This window comes from Oncorhynchus mykiss, chromosome 28, assembly GCF_057628025.1.
Source record: "Oncorhynchus mykiss isolate SJ-2025 chromosome 28, ASM5762802v1, whole genome shotgun sequence".
NCBI lineage: Eukaryota > Metazoa > Chordata > Actinopteri > Salmoniformes > Salmonidae > Oncorhynchus > Oncorhynchus mykiss.
This window is the reverse complement of record NC_143049.1, coordinates 45,542,670-45,565,811: the sequence shown is the minus strand read 5'-3', so window position 1 is coordinate 45,565,811 and position 23,142 is coordinate 45,542,670. Positions and strand designations below refer to the sequence as shown.

General features: G+C 44.8%; 1 protein-coding gene across 4 annotated transcripts in view; it reads right to left on the bottom strand.

The window, feature by feature from the left end:
* si:dkey-88l16.3 (uncharacterized) overlaps positions 1-23,142 on the bottom strand; it is an 84,604-nt gene that overhangs the window by 17,566 nt on the left and 43,896 nt on the right. For all 4 annotated transcript variants that reach the window (XM_090226070.1, XM_090226071.1, XM_090226073.1 and 1 more), the window contains exons 34-40: positions 21,481-21,667; positions 9,325-9,534; positions 9,049-9,232; positions 6,668-6,869; positions 6,367-6,531; positions 1,232-1,465; positions 542-1,091 (exon numbers count right to left, since the gene is read on the bottom strand). In XM_090226070.1, the coding sequence (XP_090082196.1) occupies positions 542-1,091; positions 1,232-1,465; positions 6,367-6,531; positions 6,668-6,869; positions 9,049-9,232; positions 9,325-9,534; positions 21,481-21,667 (1,732 nt within the window). The remainder of the gene's footprint in view (positions 1-541; positions 1,092-1,231; positions 1,466-6,366; positions 6,532-6,667; positions 6,870-9,048; positions 9,233-9,324; positions 9,535-21,480; positions 21,668-23,142) is intronic.

Sequence of the window (23,142 nt, the reverse complement as noted above, 5' to 3'; positions counted from 1 at the left end):
CTAGCGTCAGTTTGTTATATATGGAGTACTTCTCCTGTCCTATTCGGTGTCCTGCGTGAATTTAATTGTGCTCTCTAATTCTCTTTCTCGGAGGACCTGAGCCCTAGGACCATGCCTCAGGACTACCTGACATGATGACTCCTTGCTGTCCCCAGTCCACCTGGCCATGCTGCTGCTCCAGTTTCAACTGTTCTGCCTTATTATTATTGGACCATGCTGGTCATTTATGAACATTTGAACATCTTGGCCATGTTCTGTTATAATCTCCACCCGGCAGAGCCAGAAGGGGACTGGCCACCCCACATAGCCTGGTTCCTCTCTAGGTTTCTTCCTAGGTTTTGGCCTTTCTAGGGAGTTTTTCCTAGCCACCATGCTTCTACACCTGCATTGCTTGCTGTTTGGGGTTTTAGGCTGGGTTTCTGTACAGCACTTTGAGATATCAGCTGATGTACGAAGGTCTATATAAATAAATTCGATTTGATTTGATTTGGATTTGATTATAATCTCACCCAAATCAGCTTAGTACAGGTTACAGTCTCACCTATGTCAGCCCAATACAGCCGAGTGCCCTTGTTGGAGAACAGAAGGGAGGTTGGCATCACAGCCTTCCTCCAGAGCAGCTTCTGACTACGTCCATCCATGAAGGCACAGTCCACCTGCGGCAGGCTCCTCACATTCACCTGGCCCAAGGCCGTGAAGCACAGGCGTCCTGTGGGGGGGTGCAGGGCAATGGAGGTGGTTCCCTGAAGGCCTAGTTGGAGTAGAGGTGCAGTGTGCTGCCCCCTGGTGGTGGTGACATGTAGGTCAGGCTGCTTCCTGCTGCTCCAGTACAAGTTAAGTGTGACCCAGTCCACAGCCAGAGCCATCACTGTATCATCCTGGAGATTCAGGACTCTGCTGTCTGGTGTCAGGCCTGAGCTACTCAGTTTCAGGAGATCGACTGAGCCCTGGGCAGCATCAGCCAGGTATAAATTCCTCTCCTGTACAGCCAAATCCAGCCCCGAGGCCTGGTGCACCCACGGCAGAGACCATATATGGTGCTCAGGCAACCGCTTCAACCCCACACCATTATGGATGGTGCTAAGGTATATCTGAACAGAAAGACACGAGCAGAAAAATTAATCTAGAGTCATCTATAGGTGGAGGCTATCTGACCAACAGTCAGGTTTAGGTAAAATCACAGATCACTATACTGTCCTACATGACTGACTGCAGTTGGAGAGTCACATACCTGTGTAACTGCAGTAGGAGAGAGGAGCAAGAGGAAGGTGGTGTCTACAAGGGTGGAGCAGGTGAGGCCGTCCCCAGCCAGGAGAAGCCCTGCTGCACATCTACACACAGCTTTGGGTCCCGTAGACCCAGCCCTGGGGCCTGTAGACAGTCCTGGAGCCAAGAGACAGATGTGGGAACACTGGAGCTTCTCACAGGGGCTGGACACGTTGGTCTGCCGGAGGGGGTGCATAATCTACACAGACAGCACGAGAGAGATACTTTTTACTGACCATTATGAACACGGGAACATAAGCAACTTCATTCTTTTTTGTACACCTTTATTTAACCATGTAGGCCAGTTGAGACCAAAGAAGTGCGAAAAAAAATCAAACAGTTACAAACATACAGTCAATAACACAATAGAAAAATGTTAAGTGCAAATTTAGAAGAGTGTAGAAGATTAGAGGTGAGGCCATAAATAGGCCATTGAGGCGAAATAATTACAATTTAGCATAACACTGGAGTGATGGATGTGCAGATGATGTGCAAGTAGAAATACTGGGGTGCAAACACACAAGAGGGTAAGGTAGTTGGGTGTGCTATTTACAGATTGGCTATGACAGGTACAGTGATCGGTAAACTGCTCTGACAGCTGATGCTTAAAGTTATAAAGGAAGATATGACTCCAGCTTCAGTGATTTTTGCAATTCATTCCCATCATTGGCAGCAGAGAACTGGAAGGAAAAGAAAAGGAAGTGTTGGCTTTGGGGATGACCAGTGAAATATACCTGCTGGAGCGCATGCTACGGGTGGGTGATGCTGTGGTGACCAGTGAGCTGAGATAAGGCAGGACTTTACCTAGCAGACTTAGATGAATTGGAGCCAGTGGGTTTGGTGACAAATATGTAGTGAGGGCCAGCCAACGAGAGTGTGCAGGTCGCAGTGGTGGGTAGTGTATGGGGCTTTGGTGACAAAACGGATGGCACTGATAAGACTGCATCCAGATTGCTGAGTAGAGTGTTAGAGGCTATTTTATAGATGACATCCCCGAAGTCAAGGATCGGTAGGATGGTCAGTTTTACGAGGGTATGTTTCGCAGCATAAGTGAAGGAGGCTTTGTTGTGAAAGCCAAATATAGATTTAATTTGGGATGAGAGATGCTTAATGTGAGTCTGTAAGGAGAGTTTAGTCTGACCAGACACCTAGGTTTATGTAGTTGCCCAAATATTGGGGCGTCAGGGTAGCCTAGTGGTTAGACTGTTGGACTTGTAACCGGAAGGTTGCAAGTTCAAACCCCCGAGCTGACAAGGTACAAATGTCATTCTGCCCCTGAACAGGCAGTTAACCCATTGTTCCTAGGCAGTCATTGAAAATAAGAATTTGTTCTTAACTGACTTGCCAGGTTAAATAAAGGTCAAATAAATAAATAAATACAAATATTTTAAGTCAGAACCGTCCAGAGTAGTGTTGCTAGTCAGGCGGGAGAGTGCGAGCAGAAATTAGTTGAAGAGCTTGCACTTAGTTTCACTTGCATTTACAAGCACTTGGAGGCCGACTGGTGTATGGAATTGAATCTTGTTTGGAGGGGTTTTAGCAGTGTCCAAAGGGCCAGATTTATACAGAATGGTGTCGTCTGCGTAGAGGTGGATTAGAGAATCACCAGCAGCAAGAGCGACATTGATATTTACAGAGAAAGAAGTCGGTCCAAGAATTGAACCCTGCGGCACCCGCAGACAACAGGCCCTCCGATTTGACACACTGAACTATCTGAGTAGTTGTTGAACCAGGCGAGGCAGTCATTAGAGAAGCCAAGAGTCTGCCGATAAGAGTGTGGTGATTGACAGAGTCGAAAGCCTTGGCCAGGTCAATGAAGACTGCACAGTACTGTCTTTTATCGATGGTGGTTATGACATCGTTTAGGACCTTGAGCGTGGCGGAGGTGCACCCATGACCAGCTCGGGAACCAGATTGCATAGCGGAGAAGGTACGGTGGGATACGAAATGGTTGGTGATCTGTTTGTTAACACGACTAAGACTTTAGAAAGTCAGGGCAGAATTGATATGTCTATAACAGTTTGGGTCGAGTGTCTCCCCCTTTGAAGAGGGGGATGAACACAGCAGCTTTCCAATCTTTGGGTATCTCAGACGAGACGGAAGAGATTGAACAGGCTAGTAATAGGGGTTGCAACAACTTTGGCTGATAATTTTAGGAAGAGAGGGTCCAGATTGTCTAGCCCAGCTGATTTGTACAGGTCCAGGTTTTGCAGCTCTTTCAGAACATCTGCTACTTTGGTAAAGAAGAAGCTGGGGAGGCTTGGGCAAGTAGCTGCGGGGGGTGCGGAGCTGTTGGCCGGGACTGAGGTAGCCGGGAGGAAAGCATGGCCAGCCATAGAGAAATGCTTATTGAAATTCTCGATTTATTGGTGGTGACAGTGTTACCTAGTATCAGTGCAGTGGGCAGCTGGGAGGTGGTGCTCTTACTCTCCATGGACTTTATAGTGTCCCAGTACGTTTTGGAGTTAGAGCTACAGGATGCAAATTTCTGCTTGGAAAAGCTAGCCTTTGCTTTCCTGAGTGACTGCGTCTATTGGTTCCTGACTTCCCTGAACAGTTTTTATTTCACCTTTATTTAACCAGGTAGGCTAGTTGAGAACAAGTTCTCATTTGCAACTGCGACCTGGTTAAGAAAGCATAGCAGTGTGAACAAACAGTGTTACACATGGAGTAAACAATTAACACAGTAGAAAAAAAAGTATATAAATTGTGTGCAAAAGGCATGAGGTAGGCAGATAATTACAATTTTGCAGATTAACACTGGAGTGATAAATGATCAGATGGTCATGTACAGGTAGAGATATTGGTGTGCAAAAGAGCAGAAAAGTAAATAAATATTAACTGTATGGGGATGAGGTAGGTAAAATTGGGTGGGATATTTACCGATAGACTATGTAAAGCTGCAGCGATCGGTTAGCTGCTCAGATAGCAGATGTTTGAAGTTGGTGAGGGAGATAAGTCTCCAACTTCAGCGATTTTTGCAATTCGTTCCAGTCACAGGCAGCAGAGAACTGGAACGAAAGGCAGCCAAATGTGGTGTTGGCTTTAGGGATGATCAGTGAGATACACCTGCTGGAGCACGTGCTAAGGGTGGGTGTTGCCATCTTGACCAGTGAACTGAGAGAAGGCGGAGCTTTACCTAGCATGGACTTGTAGATGACCTGGAGCCAGTGGGTCTGGCGATGAATATGTAGCGAGGGCCAGCCGACTAGAGCATACAGGTCGCAGTGGTGGGTGGTATAAGGTGCTTTAGTAACAAAACAGATGGCACTGTGATAAACTGCATCCAGTTTGCTGAGTAGAGTATTGGAAGCTATTTTGTAGATGACATCTCCGAAGTCGAGGATCGGTAGGATAGTCAGTTTTACTAGGGTAAGTTTGGCGGCGTGAGTGAAGGAGGCTTTGTTGCGGAATGGAAAGCCGACTGTAGATTTGATTTTAGATTGGAGATGTTTGATATGAGTCTGGAAGGAGAGTTTACAGTCTAGCCAGACAGTTACTTATAGATGTCCACATATTCTAGGTCGGAACCATCCAGGGTGGTGATGCTAGTCAGGCGTGCAGGTGCAGGCAGCGAACGGTTGAAAAGCATGCATTTGGTTTTACTAGCATTTAAGAGCAGTTGGAGGCCACGGAAGGAGTGTTGTATGGCATTGAAGCTCGTTTGGAGGTTAGATAGCACAGTGTCCAAGGACGGGCCGGAAGTATACAGAATGGTGTCGTCTGCGTAGAGGTGGATCAGGGAATGGCCCACAGCAATGGCAACATCATTGATATATACAGAGAAAAGAGTCAGCCCGAGAATTTAACCCTGTGGCACCCCCATAGAGACTGCCAGAGGACTGGAGAGCATGCCCTCCGATTTGACACACTGAACTCTGTCTGCAAAGTAGTTGGTGAACCAGGCAAGGCAGTCATCAGAAAAACCGAGACTACTGAGTCTGCCGATAAGAATATGGTGATTGACAGAGTCGAAAGCCTTGGCAAGGTCGATGCTAGGCTGCTAACCCTAACCCAATAAATCACAAAAATGGGACAAAAAACAAATTGAAACTGCATGCAGATTTCTGCAAAAATATCCTCTATGTACAGCAGAAAACACAAAATAATGCATGCAGAGCAGAAGTCGGTCGATACCGCTAATTATCAAAATCCAGAAAATAACCTACAACCACCAAAAAGGAAGCAATACCCAAACCTTCCACAAAGTCATCACCTACAGAGAAATGAACCTAGAGAAGAGTCGCCTAAGCAAGCTGGGGCTTAGTTCAAACAGACCACACAGAGCCCTAGGACGGCAACACAATTAGACCCAAACAAATCATGAGAACTAAAATTATTCTTGATACACTGGAAAGAAATTACAAAAAAAACAGCCAGCTAGAATGCTATTTGGCCTTAAAACAGAGAGTACACAGTGGCAGAATACCTGACCACTGTGACTGACTCAAAATTAAGAAAATCTTGTACAGACTCAGTGAGCATAGCTTTACGATTGAGAAAGGCCGCCGAAGGCAGACCTTGCTCTCAAAAGACAGGCTATGTGCACACCCTAACCCAAAATGAGGTGTAAACTGACTTGCACTTCCTAACCTGATGCCAATTGTATGACCAGGTTATTGTCACATATTTCCCTCAGACTACACAGATCCAAAGAATTCGAAAGCAAATCCAATTTTGATCAACTATCTCTCCCATCTATCTCTCTCTACATATATATAGTGAAATACCGGTGAGCAATCACAGAAGCCACAAGACAAAGGGCAACCAGTGAAGAACGACGACCATTGTAAATACAACTTATATTTCTGTTGGTTTATTTTCCCCTTTAGTTAAAGTACATTTGCACATATGACACTTGAAAGGTCACTTTTCTTGGAGCTTTTGTGATTATGTTCCCTGTAAATTAGTATTGTTTCAATATTGTTTATTATCTACATATGTTTGCCATGCCAATAAAGCCCTTAAATTGAATTGAGAGTGCGAGAGACCGCGAGACACTTCAAGACAGAGGGAGAGAAGGGCAACATCATGACCACTACCACTGATTATAAGGGTTGAACCCATGCCCTTAACCCCAATTCTCGTCTAAAGCCTTACCCTGATGCCAAAAGGCTGTCCAGGTCTTTTGAGTAAAACTTTGCGATTCTTGCCCGTGTTCTTGTGGGATACTTGAATAGTTCTCCTCTTGGTGTCAGACCAGTATACCATGTCATTGAAAACCATTACAGAGAATGGACTGGGCATTTCAGTCAGCTGCAGAAGCTTTTGTGAAGACAGACAAGAGCAAAAATAACCATCTTAACCAGTCACATTCCATGTTTACAGTAAAGTTCATATCTAGACATTCCATGTTTACTGTAAAGAGTATAACCATAATTCATGTTAGCTGCAGTGTTACCCTGACATTGTGTCCTTCCAGGGACACAGAGCCGATGCACTGCAGTTTTTCATCTGCCCAGTAGATTCGGTCAGTGAGAGTGTCCACAGAGAGACTGACTGGCCAGCTGAGACCACGAGTCAACACCACCTTCCTCTCAGAGCCATCCATCCCTGACCGCTCTATCTGGGGATTGCTACCAACCTCTGACCAATACATCAACCTGGGAGAGAAAGAACAACGATTAGTCAACATCAGGGGTAGGCAACCCTGGTTCTGGAGTGCCCAAGGAACTTCAAGTTTTTCATTTAACCAACCTGGAAGACCAAGTGTGTTGAATTTAGGCAATCATTACTAAGCTGATCAATTAGCTCAGTTGGGACAAAATCCTGCAGTAGCTGCAGCACTCCAGGAACAGGGTTGCCTACAGCTTTCAGTCTACCAAAATCTGTCCTACAGTCCACAACTTCAGATGAGTTTATGCTTCATTATATTCTACTGAAGCTTTATTTTAACACCCTGTCCCCTCACCCACCTTTGTGTGGCAGCTTCCCTTTCACATGTGATATGTTTTATGAATGCTGCAAAATTAATTGCCTGTGAGGACATTGAAGTTCTGAATACTGGCTAGAGCAATTAAATATGTAAGGGGGAGGAGTGTTTTTACAACCAACATAATAAAATTAAAAACACATCTTCCTTCAGGCTCAAGTAAGCAGAGAGGTTCAAAAAAAAAATAGGACAGACTTTCATACAAACTTCTAAACAGGTGGAAGCGCCAGCGGGACCTGCACATCTATCATAAGGGTGAGGGTTAGGGTTAACCCTATCATAAGACTGAATTAGGCCATTTTGATTATGAAACATTTTCCCCACACCATTTACAAACCAACCACATTGGGAACCTAAGTTGGAGTCCGTGTCAAACTATACAGACCCTAGGGCCTCCCGAGTGGCGCAGGGGTCTAAGGCATTGCATCGCAGTGATAGCTGTGCCGCTAGAGATCCTGATTCATGTCCAAGCTCTGTTGCAGCACAGCTGCGACCGGTAGACGCACGCAGCGGCGCACAATTCGCCCAGCGTAGTCTGAGTTAGGGGATGGTTTGGCCGGCAGGGATGTCTTGTCCCATTGCGCTCTAGCGACTCCTGTGGCAGGCCGGGCGCACGCACGCTGACACGGTCGCCAAGAGTACAGCGTGTCCGCCGACGCATTGGTGTGGCTGGCTTCCGGGTTAAGCGGGAATTGTGTCAAGAAGCAGTGTGCTTGGTTGGGTTGTGTTTCGGAGGATGCACGGCTCTCGACCGTCGCTGCTCTGAGTCCGTACGGGAGTTGCAGCGATGAGTTAAGACAAGACTAACCACCAATTGGATACCATGAAATTGGGGAGATAAATGTAAAAAAAAATATATGAACTATACAGACTCGTATATAGGGATTTGGTTTCATTTTCACAATTCAGACTTATTGTACTTGTCATGATTTATGGGCTAAATCATTGTCTGATAAATTTTTTGATTATTTGTGGATTTTATAGAAAGTGCGTGATACATTCCATATGCCTATTTTAGTTTTAATTTGATAGAATTATAGTTGTCTATAAGCATTGTTTGAAGCTCAGTTATATTCAAATCACCCTACCATCATATCTAAGCCAATGACCCCATTAGAGGAAAATGTGCAAATCAACACTGACTCATGAGCGAGAACCACAAGGAAAACAAATTGTTCAGTTCCATATTGGCTTAAATGTTTGTTTTTTCACCTCCCTCTAGAAAATCCACTGTTAATATTCAATAAATTCTAACTACATCATTTCTGTTACAATTTTTCATTATTGATTACTTTTACCTAACTTGTATTGTATAATATGTTGAATAATCACCTTCCGGTGTAAACATCATGGAAATTGAAAACAAAAAAACTATGTGAGTGAAGGCATGGACCAGAAGTCCGCCCCCAAAAAATGGAAATTCACATGAGCACCACAATGTCTATTTATTTTATTTTATCTTTATTTAACTAGGCAAGTCAGTTAAGGACAAATTCTTATTTTCAATGACGGTCTAGGAACAGCGGGTTAACTGCCTGTTCAGGGGCAGAATGACAGATTTGTACCTTGTCGGCTCGGGGATTTGAACTTGCAACCTTCCGGTTTCTAGTCCAACTCTCTAACCACTATTCCACCCATGCTCTATTAAGGTTTTCCTGCACACAGCTATGGCGGTCTATTGTACTTCAAACAATTTGTACACAGGTTGCTTTGTCTCAACCTCCTCAAAGCCTGATTCATACTCTTCAGAGGGATAATGGACTTTTCAGGGTCGTGTTATAAAAACAGAGTGATAGGTATATTAATTTGTATACCCTTTGGGCGGCAGCAGCCCTCACACCCGAACCCACCCTTTCTGTGGCAGCAGCAGTAGTGAGCGAGGCTGCTCCAGATCCTCATCCAGAACCACTATGTAGTTCTGAGACTTTACTGTAGATGTGCCCAGCCTCACAGCCAGAATCTGACTGGCCAGCCCATCCAGCCAGTACAGGTTCCTGCCAACCCAGTCCACAGCTATAGACTCAGACTTCACACCTACAGAAAAAAAACATTTTAGCAAACATCTAGTAGACAGTAGGGCTGAGACTGTACTTGGTACTAACCCTGTCCTTGGTTAGGGTACTAACCTTTGACCAGAGTGCCTGTGTCCTTGGTGTTGATGGAAGTCCACTTGATGCTCTCCTCCTCCAGACTGACCCAGTATACCCTCTGGTCTCTCCAGTCATAATCCACACAGAACACAGGTGTCTGACTAGTGGAGAGCAATGAAAGGCTGGAGCTATGCAACCCCAACACCAGCAGCTCATTCTGAACAGATGCCAGCAGGTGAGCCTCATCTACACAGACAAAATATATCATCAATATACCATAACAAAACCCACCATTCTGAATACAATGACAAAACTATTAGACAAATCTACATTTGTTGCGTCTATTAGGTTGAGCCAGCAATGCATGTTAGAGTATTTTCTCCCCTTAATTTCTCCATGTTACATAATTAAATTTGGCACACTGGTTGGGAACTCAATTTCCTAAATGCTCAGATGGCACTGCAATCCGCTGGCTCGTTTTCTTGCTGGAAGGATGTATAGAAAACTAGCATTCTCCCATAGGGATTCACTAGATGCCATTTGTGACCCATCATATTTTTTCAGTCTTATGTAGCAACATTTGAATTGGTGTTTTTACATTTGATAAAAGTACTCAGAGCTTCAAAATGGCATATCATACACCATAGTTGGAGGAAACATGAAGTAATGCTGCTTTAAAAAGTTGATATACTTAGAATCCCATTTAGGAGTAAAAAGCATTCGAACATTTGAGACCAACTGGCTTGATTCGGTCTTATGAAGCAACATTTAAAAAGTTTTTTTATTTTATTTTTTACATTGGATGAGAGTAGACAGAGCTAGAATATGGTATGTCATACAATAGTTGAACGCGAAAGTAATTCTGCTTTGAAAGTTGATAAACTTGTAACCTCACATTTGAGAAGATGGTCCTTGAATATTTGGTACCTACTGAGAGCTCATCACACATTCAGCATCGTTCACACCCTTTTAAGCTTAAGCCCCACCCATCTAAGGATTCACATGTGAGGCAATGTACTAAACAACCAAAGATGAAGAATAAAAGCTGGTTTATACTATGAGTATGCTTGTAAATGTTAACTGGGCGTTGGCAACCTCAGAGCGGTGTCAGATTGTCCGTTTGTAAATTCAGAGCATTTCGGTCTCGGAAAGTTCAGAGCACACATTGGAAGCTCTGGCCGATGAGTAGGGTTGAGCCGAGCGTTCTGACCAAACAGCAGTCAAACACCCAAGCCAACTGGCAAACCTTGACGAGCTACTTCCAGACACAAATGAGAGAACAGCTCACTGACCAGTTCACTCGCCCTGGTTCGGCTGGCAAAAATATTACGTTTCAGTACCAACGTTTACTGACACCGGCCATGTTCAATGGGTGTTGAGTGTTGGTAAATTCATCAGTTATGCGCTCTCACAGACGAGTGGTCTGAAATCGACATTTCCAGCCCACTCATAAGAGAAAGCCCGTCATAGCTAGTGAGAAGGTTGCTGCTTTTTCCATAACTAAACCAACTAGGCTCTTAATTCAACAATGGTACACTGCTCAAAAAAATAAAGCGAACACTAAAATAACATCCTAGATCTGAATGAATGAAATATTCTTAAGTACTTTTTTCTTTACATAGTTGAATGTGCTGACAAATTCACACAAATTCTCAATGGAAATCAAATTTATCAACCCATGGAGGTCTGGATTTGGAGTCACACTCAAAATTAAAGTGGAAAACCACACTACAGGCTGATCCAACTTTGATGTAATGTCCTTAAAACAAGTCAAAATGAGGCTCAGTAGTGTGTGTGGCCTCCACGTGCCTGTATGACCTCCCTACAACGCCTGGGCATGCTCCTGATGAGGTGGCGGATGGTCTCCTGAGGGATCTTCTCCCAGACCTGGACTAAAGCATCCGCCAACTCCTGGACAGTCTGTGGTGCAAAGTGGCATTGGTGGATGGAGTGAGACATGATGTCCCAGATGTGCTCAATTGGATTCAGTTCTGGGGAACGGGCAGGCCAGTCCATAGCATCAATGCCTTCCTCTTGCAGGAACTGCTGACAAACTCCAGCCACATGAAGTCTAGCATCGTCATGCATTAGGATGAACCCAGGGCCAACCACACCAGCATATGGTCTCACAAGGGGTCTGAGGATCTCATCTCCGTACCTAATGGCAGTCAGGCTACCTCTGGCGAGCACATGGAGGGCTGTGCGGCCCCCCAAAGAAATGCCACCCCACACCATGACTGACCCACCGCCAAACCGGTCATGCTGGAGGATGTTGCAGGCAGCAGAACGTTCTCCACGGCGTCTCCAGACTCCGTCACGTCTGTCACATGTGCTCTTCACAGATGAAAGCAGGTTCACACTGAGCACAGGGCGCCAGTGGCGAATTTGCCAATCTTGGTGTTCTCTGGCAAATGCCAAACGTCATGCACGGTGTTGGGCGTTAAGCACAACCCCCACCTGTGGACGTCGGGCCCTCAGACACATGCACATTTGTGGCCTGCTGGAGGTCATTTTGCAGGGGTCTGGTAGTGCTTCTCGTGCTCCTCCTGCTCCTCCTTGCACAAAGACGGAGGTAGCGGTCCTGCTGCTGGGTTGTTGCCCTCCTACGGCCTCCTCCACGTCTCCTGATGTACTGGCCTGTCTCCAGGTAGCGCCTCCATGGTCTGGACACCATGCTGACAGACACAGCAAACCTTCTTGCCACAGCTCGCATTGATGTGCCATCCTGGATGAGCTGCACTACCTGAGCCACTTGTGTGGGTTGTAGACTCCGTCTCATGCTACCACTAGAGTAAAGCACCGCCAGCATTCAAAAGTGACCAAAACATCAGCCAGAAAGCATAGGAACTGAGAAGTGGTCTCTGGTCACCACCTGCAGAACCACTCCTTTTTTGGGGGTGTCTTGCTAATTGCCTATAATTTCCACCTGTTGTCTATTCCATTTGCACAACAGCATGTGAAGTTTATTGTCAATCAGTGTTGCTTCCTAAGTGGACAGCTTGATTTCACAGAAGTGTGATTGACTTGGAGTTACAATTGTGCTGTTTAAGTGTTCCCTTTATTTTTTTGAGCAGTGTATTTGTATTGACAGATAACATACAAAGTCTGTAATAAAGGCATATGAAAGTTCACAAGTTGATATGAAAGTTAATTATGGCAAGGTGACCGGAAAAATAACCAAATACAAACAGTGTAGCTATTCCCTCCACAAGGAAATCAAACAAGCTAAGCGTCAGTATAGAGACAGCAGAGTCGTAATTCAACGGCTCAGACACGAGACCTGTGTGGCAAGGTCTACAATCAATCACAGACAACAAAAAGAAAACCAGCCCAGTCGCAGACACAGATGTCTTGCTCCCAGACCAACTCCTTTGCTCGCTTTGAGGACAATAGTGCCACTGACACGGCCCACTACCAAGGCCCACTACCAAAACCTGCGGACTCTCCTTCACCGCAGCCAACGTGAGTAAAACATTTATACGTGTTAACCCTCGCAAGTCTGCCATCCCAGACGGTTTCCCTAGCCGCGTCCTCAGAGAATGCACAGACCAGCTGGCTGGTGTGTTTACGGACGTATTCAATCAATCTCTATCCGAGTCGGCTGTTCCCACATGCTTCATGAGGGCCACCATAGTTCCTGTTCCCAAGAAAGCTAAGGTACCGGAGCTGAACGACTATCACACTCACTTCCATCAAATTTATGTCACATACACATGGTTAGCAGATGTTAATGTGAGTGTAGCGAAATGCTTGTGCTTCTAGTTCTGACAATGCAGTAATAACCAACGAGTAATCTAACTAACAATTCCAAAACTACTACCTTATACACACAAGTGTAAAGGGATAAAGTATATGAACATAAAGATATATGAATGAGTGATGGTACAGAGCGGCATAGGCAAGATGCAGTAGATGGTATCGAGTCCAGTATATAACATATGAGATGAGTATGTAAACAAAGTGGCATAGTTTAAAGTGGCTAGTGATACATGTATTACATAAAGATGCAGTAGATGATATAGAGTACAGTATATACATATGAGATGAATAATGTAGGGTATGTAAACATTATATTAAGTAGCATTGTTTAAAGTGGCTAGTGATATATTTTACATCAATTCACATCAATTCCCATTATTAAAGTGGCTGGAGTTGAGTCAGTGTGTTGGCAGCAACCACTCAATGTTAGTGGTGGCTGTTTAACAGTCTGATGGCCTTGAGATGGAAGCTGTTTTTCAGTCTCTCGGTCCCAGCTTTGATGCACCTGTACTGACCTTGCCTTCTAGATGATAGCGGGGTGAACAGGCAGTGGCTCGGGTGGTTGTTGTCCTTGATGATCTTTATGGCCTTCCTGTGACATCGGGTGGTGTAGGTGTCCTGGAGGGCAGGTAGTTTGCCCCGGTGATGCGTTGTGCAGACCTTACTACCCTCTGGAGAGCCTTATGGTTGTGGGCGGAGCAGTTGCCGTACCAGGCGGTGATACAGCCCGCCAGGATGGTCTCGGTTGTGCATCTGTAGAGGTTTGACAAGCCAAATTTCTTCAGCCTCCTGAGGTTGAAGAGGCGCTGCTGTGCCTTCTTCACGATACTGTCTGTGTGGGTGGACCAATTCAGTTTGTCTGTGATGTGTATGCCGAGGAACTTAAAACTTACTACCCTCTCCACTACTGTCCCATCGATGTGGATAGGGGGGTGTTCCCTCTGCTGTTTCCTGAAGTCCACAATCTCCTTAGTTTTGTTGACTTTGAGTGAGGTTATTTTCCTGACACCACACTCCCAGGGCCCTCACCTCCTCGCTGTAGGCCATCTCGTCGTTGTTGGTAATCAAGCCTACCACTGTTGTCACGTCCGCAAACTTGATGATTGAGTTGGAGGCATGCGTGGCCACACAGTCGTGGGTGAACAGGGAGTACAGGAGAGGGCTCAGAACGCACCCTTGTGGGGCCCCAGTGTTGAGGATCAGCGGGGTGGAGATGTTACCTACCCTCACCATCTGGGGGCGGCCCGTCAGGAAGTCCAGTACCCAGTTGCACAGGGCGGGGTCGAGACCCAGGGTCTCAAACTTGATGACGAGTTCGGAGGGTACTATGGTGTTAAATGCTGAGCTGTAGTCGATGAACGACATTCTCACATAGGTATTCCTCTTGTCCAGATGGGTTAGGGCAGTGTGCAGTGTGGTTGACATCGCATCGTCTGTGAACCATTTGGGCGGTAAGCAAATTAGAGTGGGTCTAGGGTGTCAGGTAGGGTGGAGGTGATATGGTCCTTGACTAGTCTCTCAAAGCACTTCATGATGTCGGAAGTGAGTGCTACGGGGCGGTAGTCGTTTAGCTCAGTTACCTTAGCTTTCTTGGGAACAGGACAATTGGTGGCCCTCTTGAAGCATGTGGGAACAGCAGACTGGGATAGGGATTGATTGAATATGTCCGTAAACACACCAGCCAGCTGGTCTGCGCGGCTGGGGATGCCGTCTGGGCCTGCAGCCTTGCGAGGGTTAACGCGTTTAAATGTTTTACTCGGCTGCAGTGAAGGAGAGTCCGCATGTTTTGGTTGATGGCTGTGTCAGTGGCACTATTGTCCTCAAAGCGGGCAAAAAAGTTAGTCTGCCTGGGAGCAAGACATCCTGGTCCATGACTGGGCTTGTTTTCTTTTTGTAATCCGTGATTGACTGTAGACCCTGCCACATACCTTGTGTCTGAGCCGTTGACTTGCGATTGTACTGTCTCTATACTGACGCTTAGCTTGTTTGATTGCCTTGCAGAGGGAATAGCTACACTGTTTGTATTCGGTCATGTTTCCGGTCACCTTGCCCTGATTAAAAGTAGTGGTTCGCGCTTTCAGTTTCATGCGAATGCTGCCATCAATCCACGGTTTCTGGTTTGGGAATGTTTTAAATCGTTGCTATGGGAACGACATCTTTAACGCACGTTCTAATGAACTCGCTCACCGAATCAGCGTATTCGTCAATGTTTGAAGCAATACGAAACATATCCCAGTCCACGTAATGGAAGCAGTCTTGGAGCGTGGAATCTGATTGGTCGGACCAGCGTTGAACAGACCTCAGCGCGGGAGCTTCTTGTTTTAGCTTCTGTCTGTAGGCAGGGAGCAACCAAATGGAGTCGTGGTCAGCTTTTCCGAAAGGGGGGCGGGGGAGTTAGAATAGCAATGATCCAAAGTCACCAGCCCGGGTTGCACAATCGATATGCTGATACAATTTAGGGAGTCTTGTTTTCAGATTAGCCTTGTTAAAATCCCCAGCTACAATGAATGCAGCCTCAGGATACGTGGATTCCAGTTTGCAAAGAGTCAAATAAAGTTCATTCAGAGCCATCGATGTGTCTGCTTGGGGGGAATATATACGGCTGTGATTATAATCGAAGATAATTCCCTTGGTAGATAATGCGGTCAACATTTGATTGTGAGGAATTCTCAAATCAGGTGAACAGAAGGACTTGAGGACTCCTCTGTTGTTGTGACCACACCACGTCTCGTTAACCATGAAGCATACCCTCCGCCCCTCTTCTTACCAGAAAGATGTTTGTTTGTCGGCGCGATGCGTGGAGAAACCAGCTGGCTGCACCGACTCCGATAGCGTCTCTCGAGTGAGCCATGTTTCCGTGAAGCAAAGAACTTTAGTCTCTGATGTCCCCCTGGAATGCTACCCTTGCTCGGATTTCATCAACCTTGTTGTCAAGAGACTGGACATTGGCGAGAAGTATGCTAGGGAGAGGTGCGCGATGTGTCCGTCTCTGGAGTCTGACCAGAAGACCGCTTCGTTTCCCTCTTTTACGAAGTTGTTTTTTGGGGTCGCCGGCTGGGATCCATTCCGTTGTCCTGGGTGAAAGGCAGAACACAGGATCCGCTTCGCGAAAGTCATTCTTGGTCGTACTGATGGTGAGTTGACGCTGCTCTTATATTCAGTAGTTCTCCTCGACTGTATGTAATGATCCCTCATGAAGTGCTTTGAGAGACAGGTCAAGGACCATTTCACCTCCACCCTACCTGACACCTTAGACCACTCCAATTTGCTTACCGCCCCAATAGGTCCACAGACGAAGCAATCTTAATCACACTGACCTAACCCATCTGGACAAGAGGAATACCTATGTAAGAATGCTGTTCAGACTACAGCTCAGCATTTAACACCATAGTACCCTCCAAACTCATCAAAGCTCGAGACCCTGGGTCTGGATCCCGTCCTGTGCAACTGGGTCCTTGACTTCCTAAAGGGCCACCCCTAGGTGGTGAGGGTAGTTAACATCTCCACCCCGCTGATCCTCAACACTGGGGCCCACAAGTGTGCGTTCTCAGCTTTCTTCTGTACTCCCTGTTCACCCATGACTGCGTGGCAATGCACGCCACCAACTCAATCATCAAGTTTGCAGACAACACTCCAGTGGTAGGCTCGATTACCAACAATGATGAGATGGCCTACAGGGAGGAGGTAGGGCCCTCGGAGTGTGGCGTCAGGAAAATAACCTCACACTCGAGGTCAACAAAATGTTGACAAAAGGAAATTATCGTTGACTTCAGGAAACAGCAGAGGGAGCAACAGCGCCTCTTCAACCTCAGGAGTAACTGATTTTGTTGCACTACTTTGCTTTATCTTGGCCAGGTCGCAGTTGTAAATGAGAACTTGTTCTCAACTGGCATCCCTGGTTAAATAAGTGAAATTAACTTCACTAGGGTAGGGGGCAGTATTTGTAATTTTGAATGAAAAGCCTTCCCAAATTACACTGTCTGCTACTCAGGCCCAGAAGCTAGAATATGCATATAATTGTCAGATTAGGATAGAAAACACAAAAGTTTCCCAAACTGTCAAAATATTGTCTGAGTATAACAGAACTAATATTGCAGGCGAAAGCCTGAGAAAAATCGAATCCATGAAGGGTTAGGGTTAGGGGGGTGTCCTCCCCTAACATCGAGGGGTGTCCTCGGATGGGGCCACAGTGTCTCCTGACCCCTCCTGTCTCAGCCTCCAGTATTTATGCTGCAGTAGTTTATGTGTCGGGGGGCTAGGGTCAGTGTTATATCTGGAGTACTTCTCCTGTCTTATTCGGTGTCCTGTGTGAATTAAGTGTGCGTTCTCTAATTCTCTCTTTCTCCCTTTCTTTCTCTCGGAGGACCTGAGCCCTAGGACCATGCCCCAGGACTACCTGACATGATGACTCCTTGCTGTCCCCAGTCCACCTGGCCGTGCTGCTGCTCCAGTTTCAACTGTTCTGCCTTATTATTCGACCATGCTGGTCATTTATGAACATTTGAACATCTTGGCCATGTTCTTTTATAATCTCCACCCGGCACAGCCAGAAGAGGACTAGCCACCACACATATGCTCTCTCTAATCCTCTTTCTTTCTCTCTCGGAGGACCTGAGCCCTAGGACCATGCCCCAGGAATACCTGACATGACTCCTTGCTGTCCCCAGTCCACCTGACCGTGCTGCTGCTCCAGTTTCAACTGTTCTGCCTTATTATTCGACCATGCTGGTCATTTATGAACATTTGAACATCTTGGCCATGATCTGTTATAATCTCCACCCGGCACAGCCAGAAGAGGACTGGCCACCCCACATAGCCTGGTTTCTTCCTAGGTTTTGGCCTTTCTAGGGAGTTTTTCCTAGCCACCGTGCTTCTACACCTGCATTGCTTGCTGTTTAGGGTTTTAGGCTGGGTTTCTGTACAGCACTTTGAGATATCAGCTGATGTACGAAGGGCTATATAAATACATTTGATTTGATATTCTAGCATCTGGTCCTGAGAAATAGGTTGTTTACTTTGGGAACATAAAAATTAAAATTGTGTCCCCTAGCTTCAAGAGGTTAAAACATACTGAAACAGGAATATATATTATGAGTACAGAGAGATACATTTTCAATTCACATTGCTTTTACACTTATTGATAATTTCAAAATAATATTTTAATTATCTTAATTAAACAATGAGAAGAGAGGTCCCCCCACTATTTTAGGATAAAGAATTTGCCATTAAAAATAAGCAAATTAAAAATCAGGGTCCATATAATTTGGATGAACATAAAATATCAGCATCTTCCAAATTAATGTTAGTTTATTTTAAAATAAAATCACTGCAAAATCTGACATGAGAATAGTCCCAAAATAAAAGGGTCAAGAGTCTGGGTCACAACCACAAAATACACATGTTATCAATAGCCATTTTGAATCAGTGTATAAAGGTCTTTACAGGGGTGCTTGACTAAAGTTAGTACAGAACACTCAAATTAACCCTTAAAGAGCTGGGTGGGTTAAAAGCTTAAGAGGGTATGAACGATGCTGAATGGGTTTAGACAAAGGGCTCTCCAGCAGTAGTACCAAAACATTCAAAGGCCATTTTCTCTATAGTGAGTTTACAACTTTCAAAGCAGTAGCATTTTGTAGCTCTGGGAATACTTTTATCCATTGTAAAAATTACACAATTTAAAATTATGCTACATAAGAGTGATTTGAGCCAGTAAGTCACATTTCTCCTTTGCCAAGATAATCCATATCATGAAGCTGATTAAAAAGCTTGATTATTACAAAGGAGAACCTTGTGCTGGGGACAAAAGCCCACAAATGTTTAGTTGTCACATCAAGTTGAGGCTTACAATTGGTTTGCTGAATGCAGAAATGTCCACCGGAACTGTAGCCAGAGAATTGAACGTTACTCTAACATAAACTACCTACATTGTTTTAGAGATCTGCATACTCAGGCATGTCACCCATTGAGCATGTTTGGGATGCTCTGTATTGATGTGTACGACAGCGTGTTCCAGGTCCTGCCAATATCAAGCAACTTCGCACAGCCATTCAAGCGAGAGAACATTCCACAGGCCACAATCAACCGCCTGATCAACCATATGCGAAGATGTGTAGCGCTGCATGAGGCAAATGGCGTTCACACTAGATAGACTGGTTTTCTGATCCACAACCCTACCTTAAGGTATCTGTGACTAACAGATGCATATTTGAATTTCCTCATCAACTGTACCCCAGTAAAATACTTCAAATTGTTGCGTTTCTAATTTTTGTTCAGTGTACAAAAGTTGGCCTTCAATAGTGAACATACAAGCAATATTCTGGCTACTGTCGGTAGGTCGACAACTTTTGGCATGACATTCTATAGAAACATAATGTATGCAATTAACGCAGTGCAATTCTTACAGTAATGACTTGTTAAATTCTATTAAGCAGCTTCATAATAACTAAAGGTGGCAGCAGGTAGCCTAGCGATGAGAGCATTGGGTCAGTAACCTGAAAGGCTCCTTGTTTGAATCCGTGAGCCAAAACATTTGTTGACGTGCCCTTGAGCAACACACTAACCCTAATTGCTCCAGGTTTGCCGTTAACGGCAGACCCTAGCTGTGACCCGAGGGGGTGTCACAGAGAGTTGGGATAGGCAAAAAACACATTCAATACACACATGCATGTTAATACACACATAATAGGACAAATATAAGCACCCAACTCATTATTAATATATTATAAATATAGCCTATAAAATTAATAGCAAGAGAGAAAGCATGCCAACCTAGTGGGCCTGCATGACCACAACAGTCTGTTAATCTGAATTTTTTTATTTATTTTTATATTTCACCAGGTAAGCTAGCTGAGAACAAGTTCTCATTTACAACTGCGACGTGCCAAAGATAAAGCAAAGCAGTGCGACAGAAACAGTGGCAAGAAATGGAATAAACAAGAAAAAAAAGTAATATATATATATATATATATATACAGTGTGTGCAAATGGAATGAGGTGGTAAGGCAATAAATAGGCCATAGTAGCAAAGTAATTACAATTTAGCAGATTAACACTGGAGTGATAGATGAGCAGATGGTGTGTAAGTAGTGATACTGGTGTGCAAAAGAGCAGCAAAGTATATAAAAACAATATGGGGATGAGGTAGATAGATTGGGTGGGCTATTTACAGATGGACTATGTACAGCTGCAGTGAATATAGAGAGACAGCAGGGTAACCCATAGGCCCTGCAGAGAGACAGCAGGGTAACCCATAGGCCCTGCAGAGAGACAGCAGGGTAACCCATAGGCCCTGCAGAGAGACAGCAGGGTAACCCATAGGCCCTGCAGAGAGACAGCAGGGTAACCCATAGGCCCTGCAGAGAGACAGCAGGGTAACCCATAGGCCCTGCCGAGAGACAGCAGGGTAACGCATAGGCCCTGCAGAGAGACAGCAGGGTAACCCATAGGCCCTGCAGAGAGACAGCAGGGTAACCCATAGGCCCTGCATGACCAAAGATTTTAAAAACTACACCATGTCCAGAAAATTCTGTTAGGGTCAGTCGATTTTTTACCAACTAGCCCGGTCATGTCAGTGAGAAACAAAGTTAGCATTGGACCTGGTCTCAGCCTACGAAAAGGATCCAGAGTTTCACCCAACCAGGTGATTGCGATCAGGAAAAACTCCAGGCCCCAGAAAAGACAGGTATGAATTTTGCCACACCACGTTTAGGGTCTGTGGTGCCACCTCTGCTTTAAATACTATAACTTGTAAATGTCTAAAGAGCATAGCGTAACAGTCTTAAGACAACATATAAGATTCCCTTACTCCATAGTTTATAACTTGTTTTACTTACCTAGTTAAATAAAAATGAACAGGAATATTAACCATGTATTGCTTCAAAATATGTTAAAACGCTGTCAACTACCTTGTCCATTTCCCATCTGAGTTGGTTTATGTATTAGTCTTGATTAAATGTAGGGTTAAGGAGTGGTTTCGCAGACAGATTTCACTTGGTCCCAGACTAGAAATTATATTGGCTGGATATTTTCCATTGACCTTGCTTTTTAGTCCAAGACTAGGCTTAATCTGTGTCTGGGAAAACCTCCCCATAATGTTTAAGTGAGTGGAATGATGTCTAACATGAAAAAATATGTTTACATGACCAGGTACATTAATGGGGTAAACCTACTCTAAGAGTATGTATTAGGCTGTTTGAAAAGGTTTGAATTCTAATCAACCCATCCAATGGGAGTACATCTGTTGTGGAGGTATAGTAGATGAATTAAGCTTCAGTACTCTAGCAGTAGTTAAGCCATTTATTCTGAAAAGCCTAGTTTCTGCATAGGTCAAAATAGCTTTTGCATTTCCTTTCTTTATTGGCTTGTGACAAAAGAAAATATTTCACTAAAACAATTTGTATTAATTACGTTCAAGCAAAGACACGTTTGGAGTACCTTTGGTCTTGCAGCTGTGACCATTTGGTTCCAGCAGATATCCATGGTGACAGCGACACAGGAAGGAGCTGCGGGTGTTAAGGCAGGTGTGGCTGCAGACAGGTGGTAGGACCTCATTACACTCATCAACATCCACACAGGACAAACCGTTAGCCTGGAGCCGGAAGCCTGCAGCACAGATGCACCTCTGTAGGAGACAGAAGGACCACATGTCACAGCCACACACACTTCTGTAGGCCAACAAGTTGGGTTTTGTTTTACCTCACCGGTCCATCGGGGCTTGTGGCATTGTCTAGGGCATGTGACTAGGGTTAAGGCGTGTTGTGTGGCATGGTCTAGGGTGTGTAGCTAGGGCGTGGCGGGGGTCATCGTTGGGCTGCGGGTGTGAAAGATTCAGCAGTCTACAGGCATTACACCTAGTTAAAATATTCCTGTAGCTCTGTTGGAATAACTTTAATAGATCACTGACATCTTCTGGAAACGGAAGATGCTCTACATCGACTTAAGCCCAGCTCATAAATAGACCACATTTACATATGTAGCCTAAGAAACAAGGTTCATGAAACGGATAACTTGCTAGTAACAGATGACATTCATATTCTGACCTTCTGAAACTCACTAAGATAATACCGTTGATACAGTAGCAATCCGTGGTTATAACATCTACCGAAAAGACAAATGCCAACGGGGCGGTGTTGCGGTCTATATTCAGAACCACATTCCTATAAAGTTGAGGGGATCTCATGTTAAATACTGTTGAAGTAATAAGGCCTCCATCACCTCCATCACCTAAAGACCATTCTGGTGGGAAGCTGCTATAGACCAAGTGTTATCAGCCAGTATCTGGATAACATGTAAAATGCTTGCTATGTTATCACAGGTGTATTTTCTGGGTGACCTAAATATTGACTGGCTTTCATTAAGCTGCCCACTCAAGAAAAAGCTTCACACTAGTGCCTGCAAACTGGTTCAGGTTCAGTAAACCTACCAGGGGAGATATACAGCACAGGAATGAAAACAACATGTATTGATCACATCTTCACTTATGCTTCAGAAATCTGCTTTAATGCATTAAAGCTAACACCCTGATGTCAATCAAGTACATGAACTTTCAGCCATCTCCCTCCAAATTCACACAGGAATATGCCTTTGTTACAGACATTCGCCCGCCGAAACTAACACGTTCTAAAGCGAATACTGTCACAATATTTTTTAACATAGAATGTGGGGAATGGTCAGAGGCGATCTAAAGAATGTCATTTGTGACCCGATTCAGGAAACTAGGCGTATGTCGCAAGTCACGACTTCACAGGAGAGATATTTGAACAAATCTCTTTGGGAAGTAATTGCATTCGAACATGAACTTTCATACGATTAAAATGGTTAAATTAGGAGCCTTGTTGGTTAAGCCACAAAACACTAGCAACTTTCCCATTAGCCATGATTGGCTGAGATGAGTGGGCTGGACATGCCAAGAGAGGCATTCAGATTTGTCTGCCATATTGAAGACTATCTATTTGAGCTCGTCAGACTTGGTAATCCTGTCTAATGCAGCTTTTTTTTAAGTAGTGGAGCTGCATAAGTGTTGCTCTCCATTTTTTTGGAGGATCACGTTTTGAAATCAGTGGAATTAGAGTATGATAGCTAAGAAGACGTAGAAAA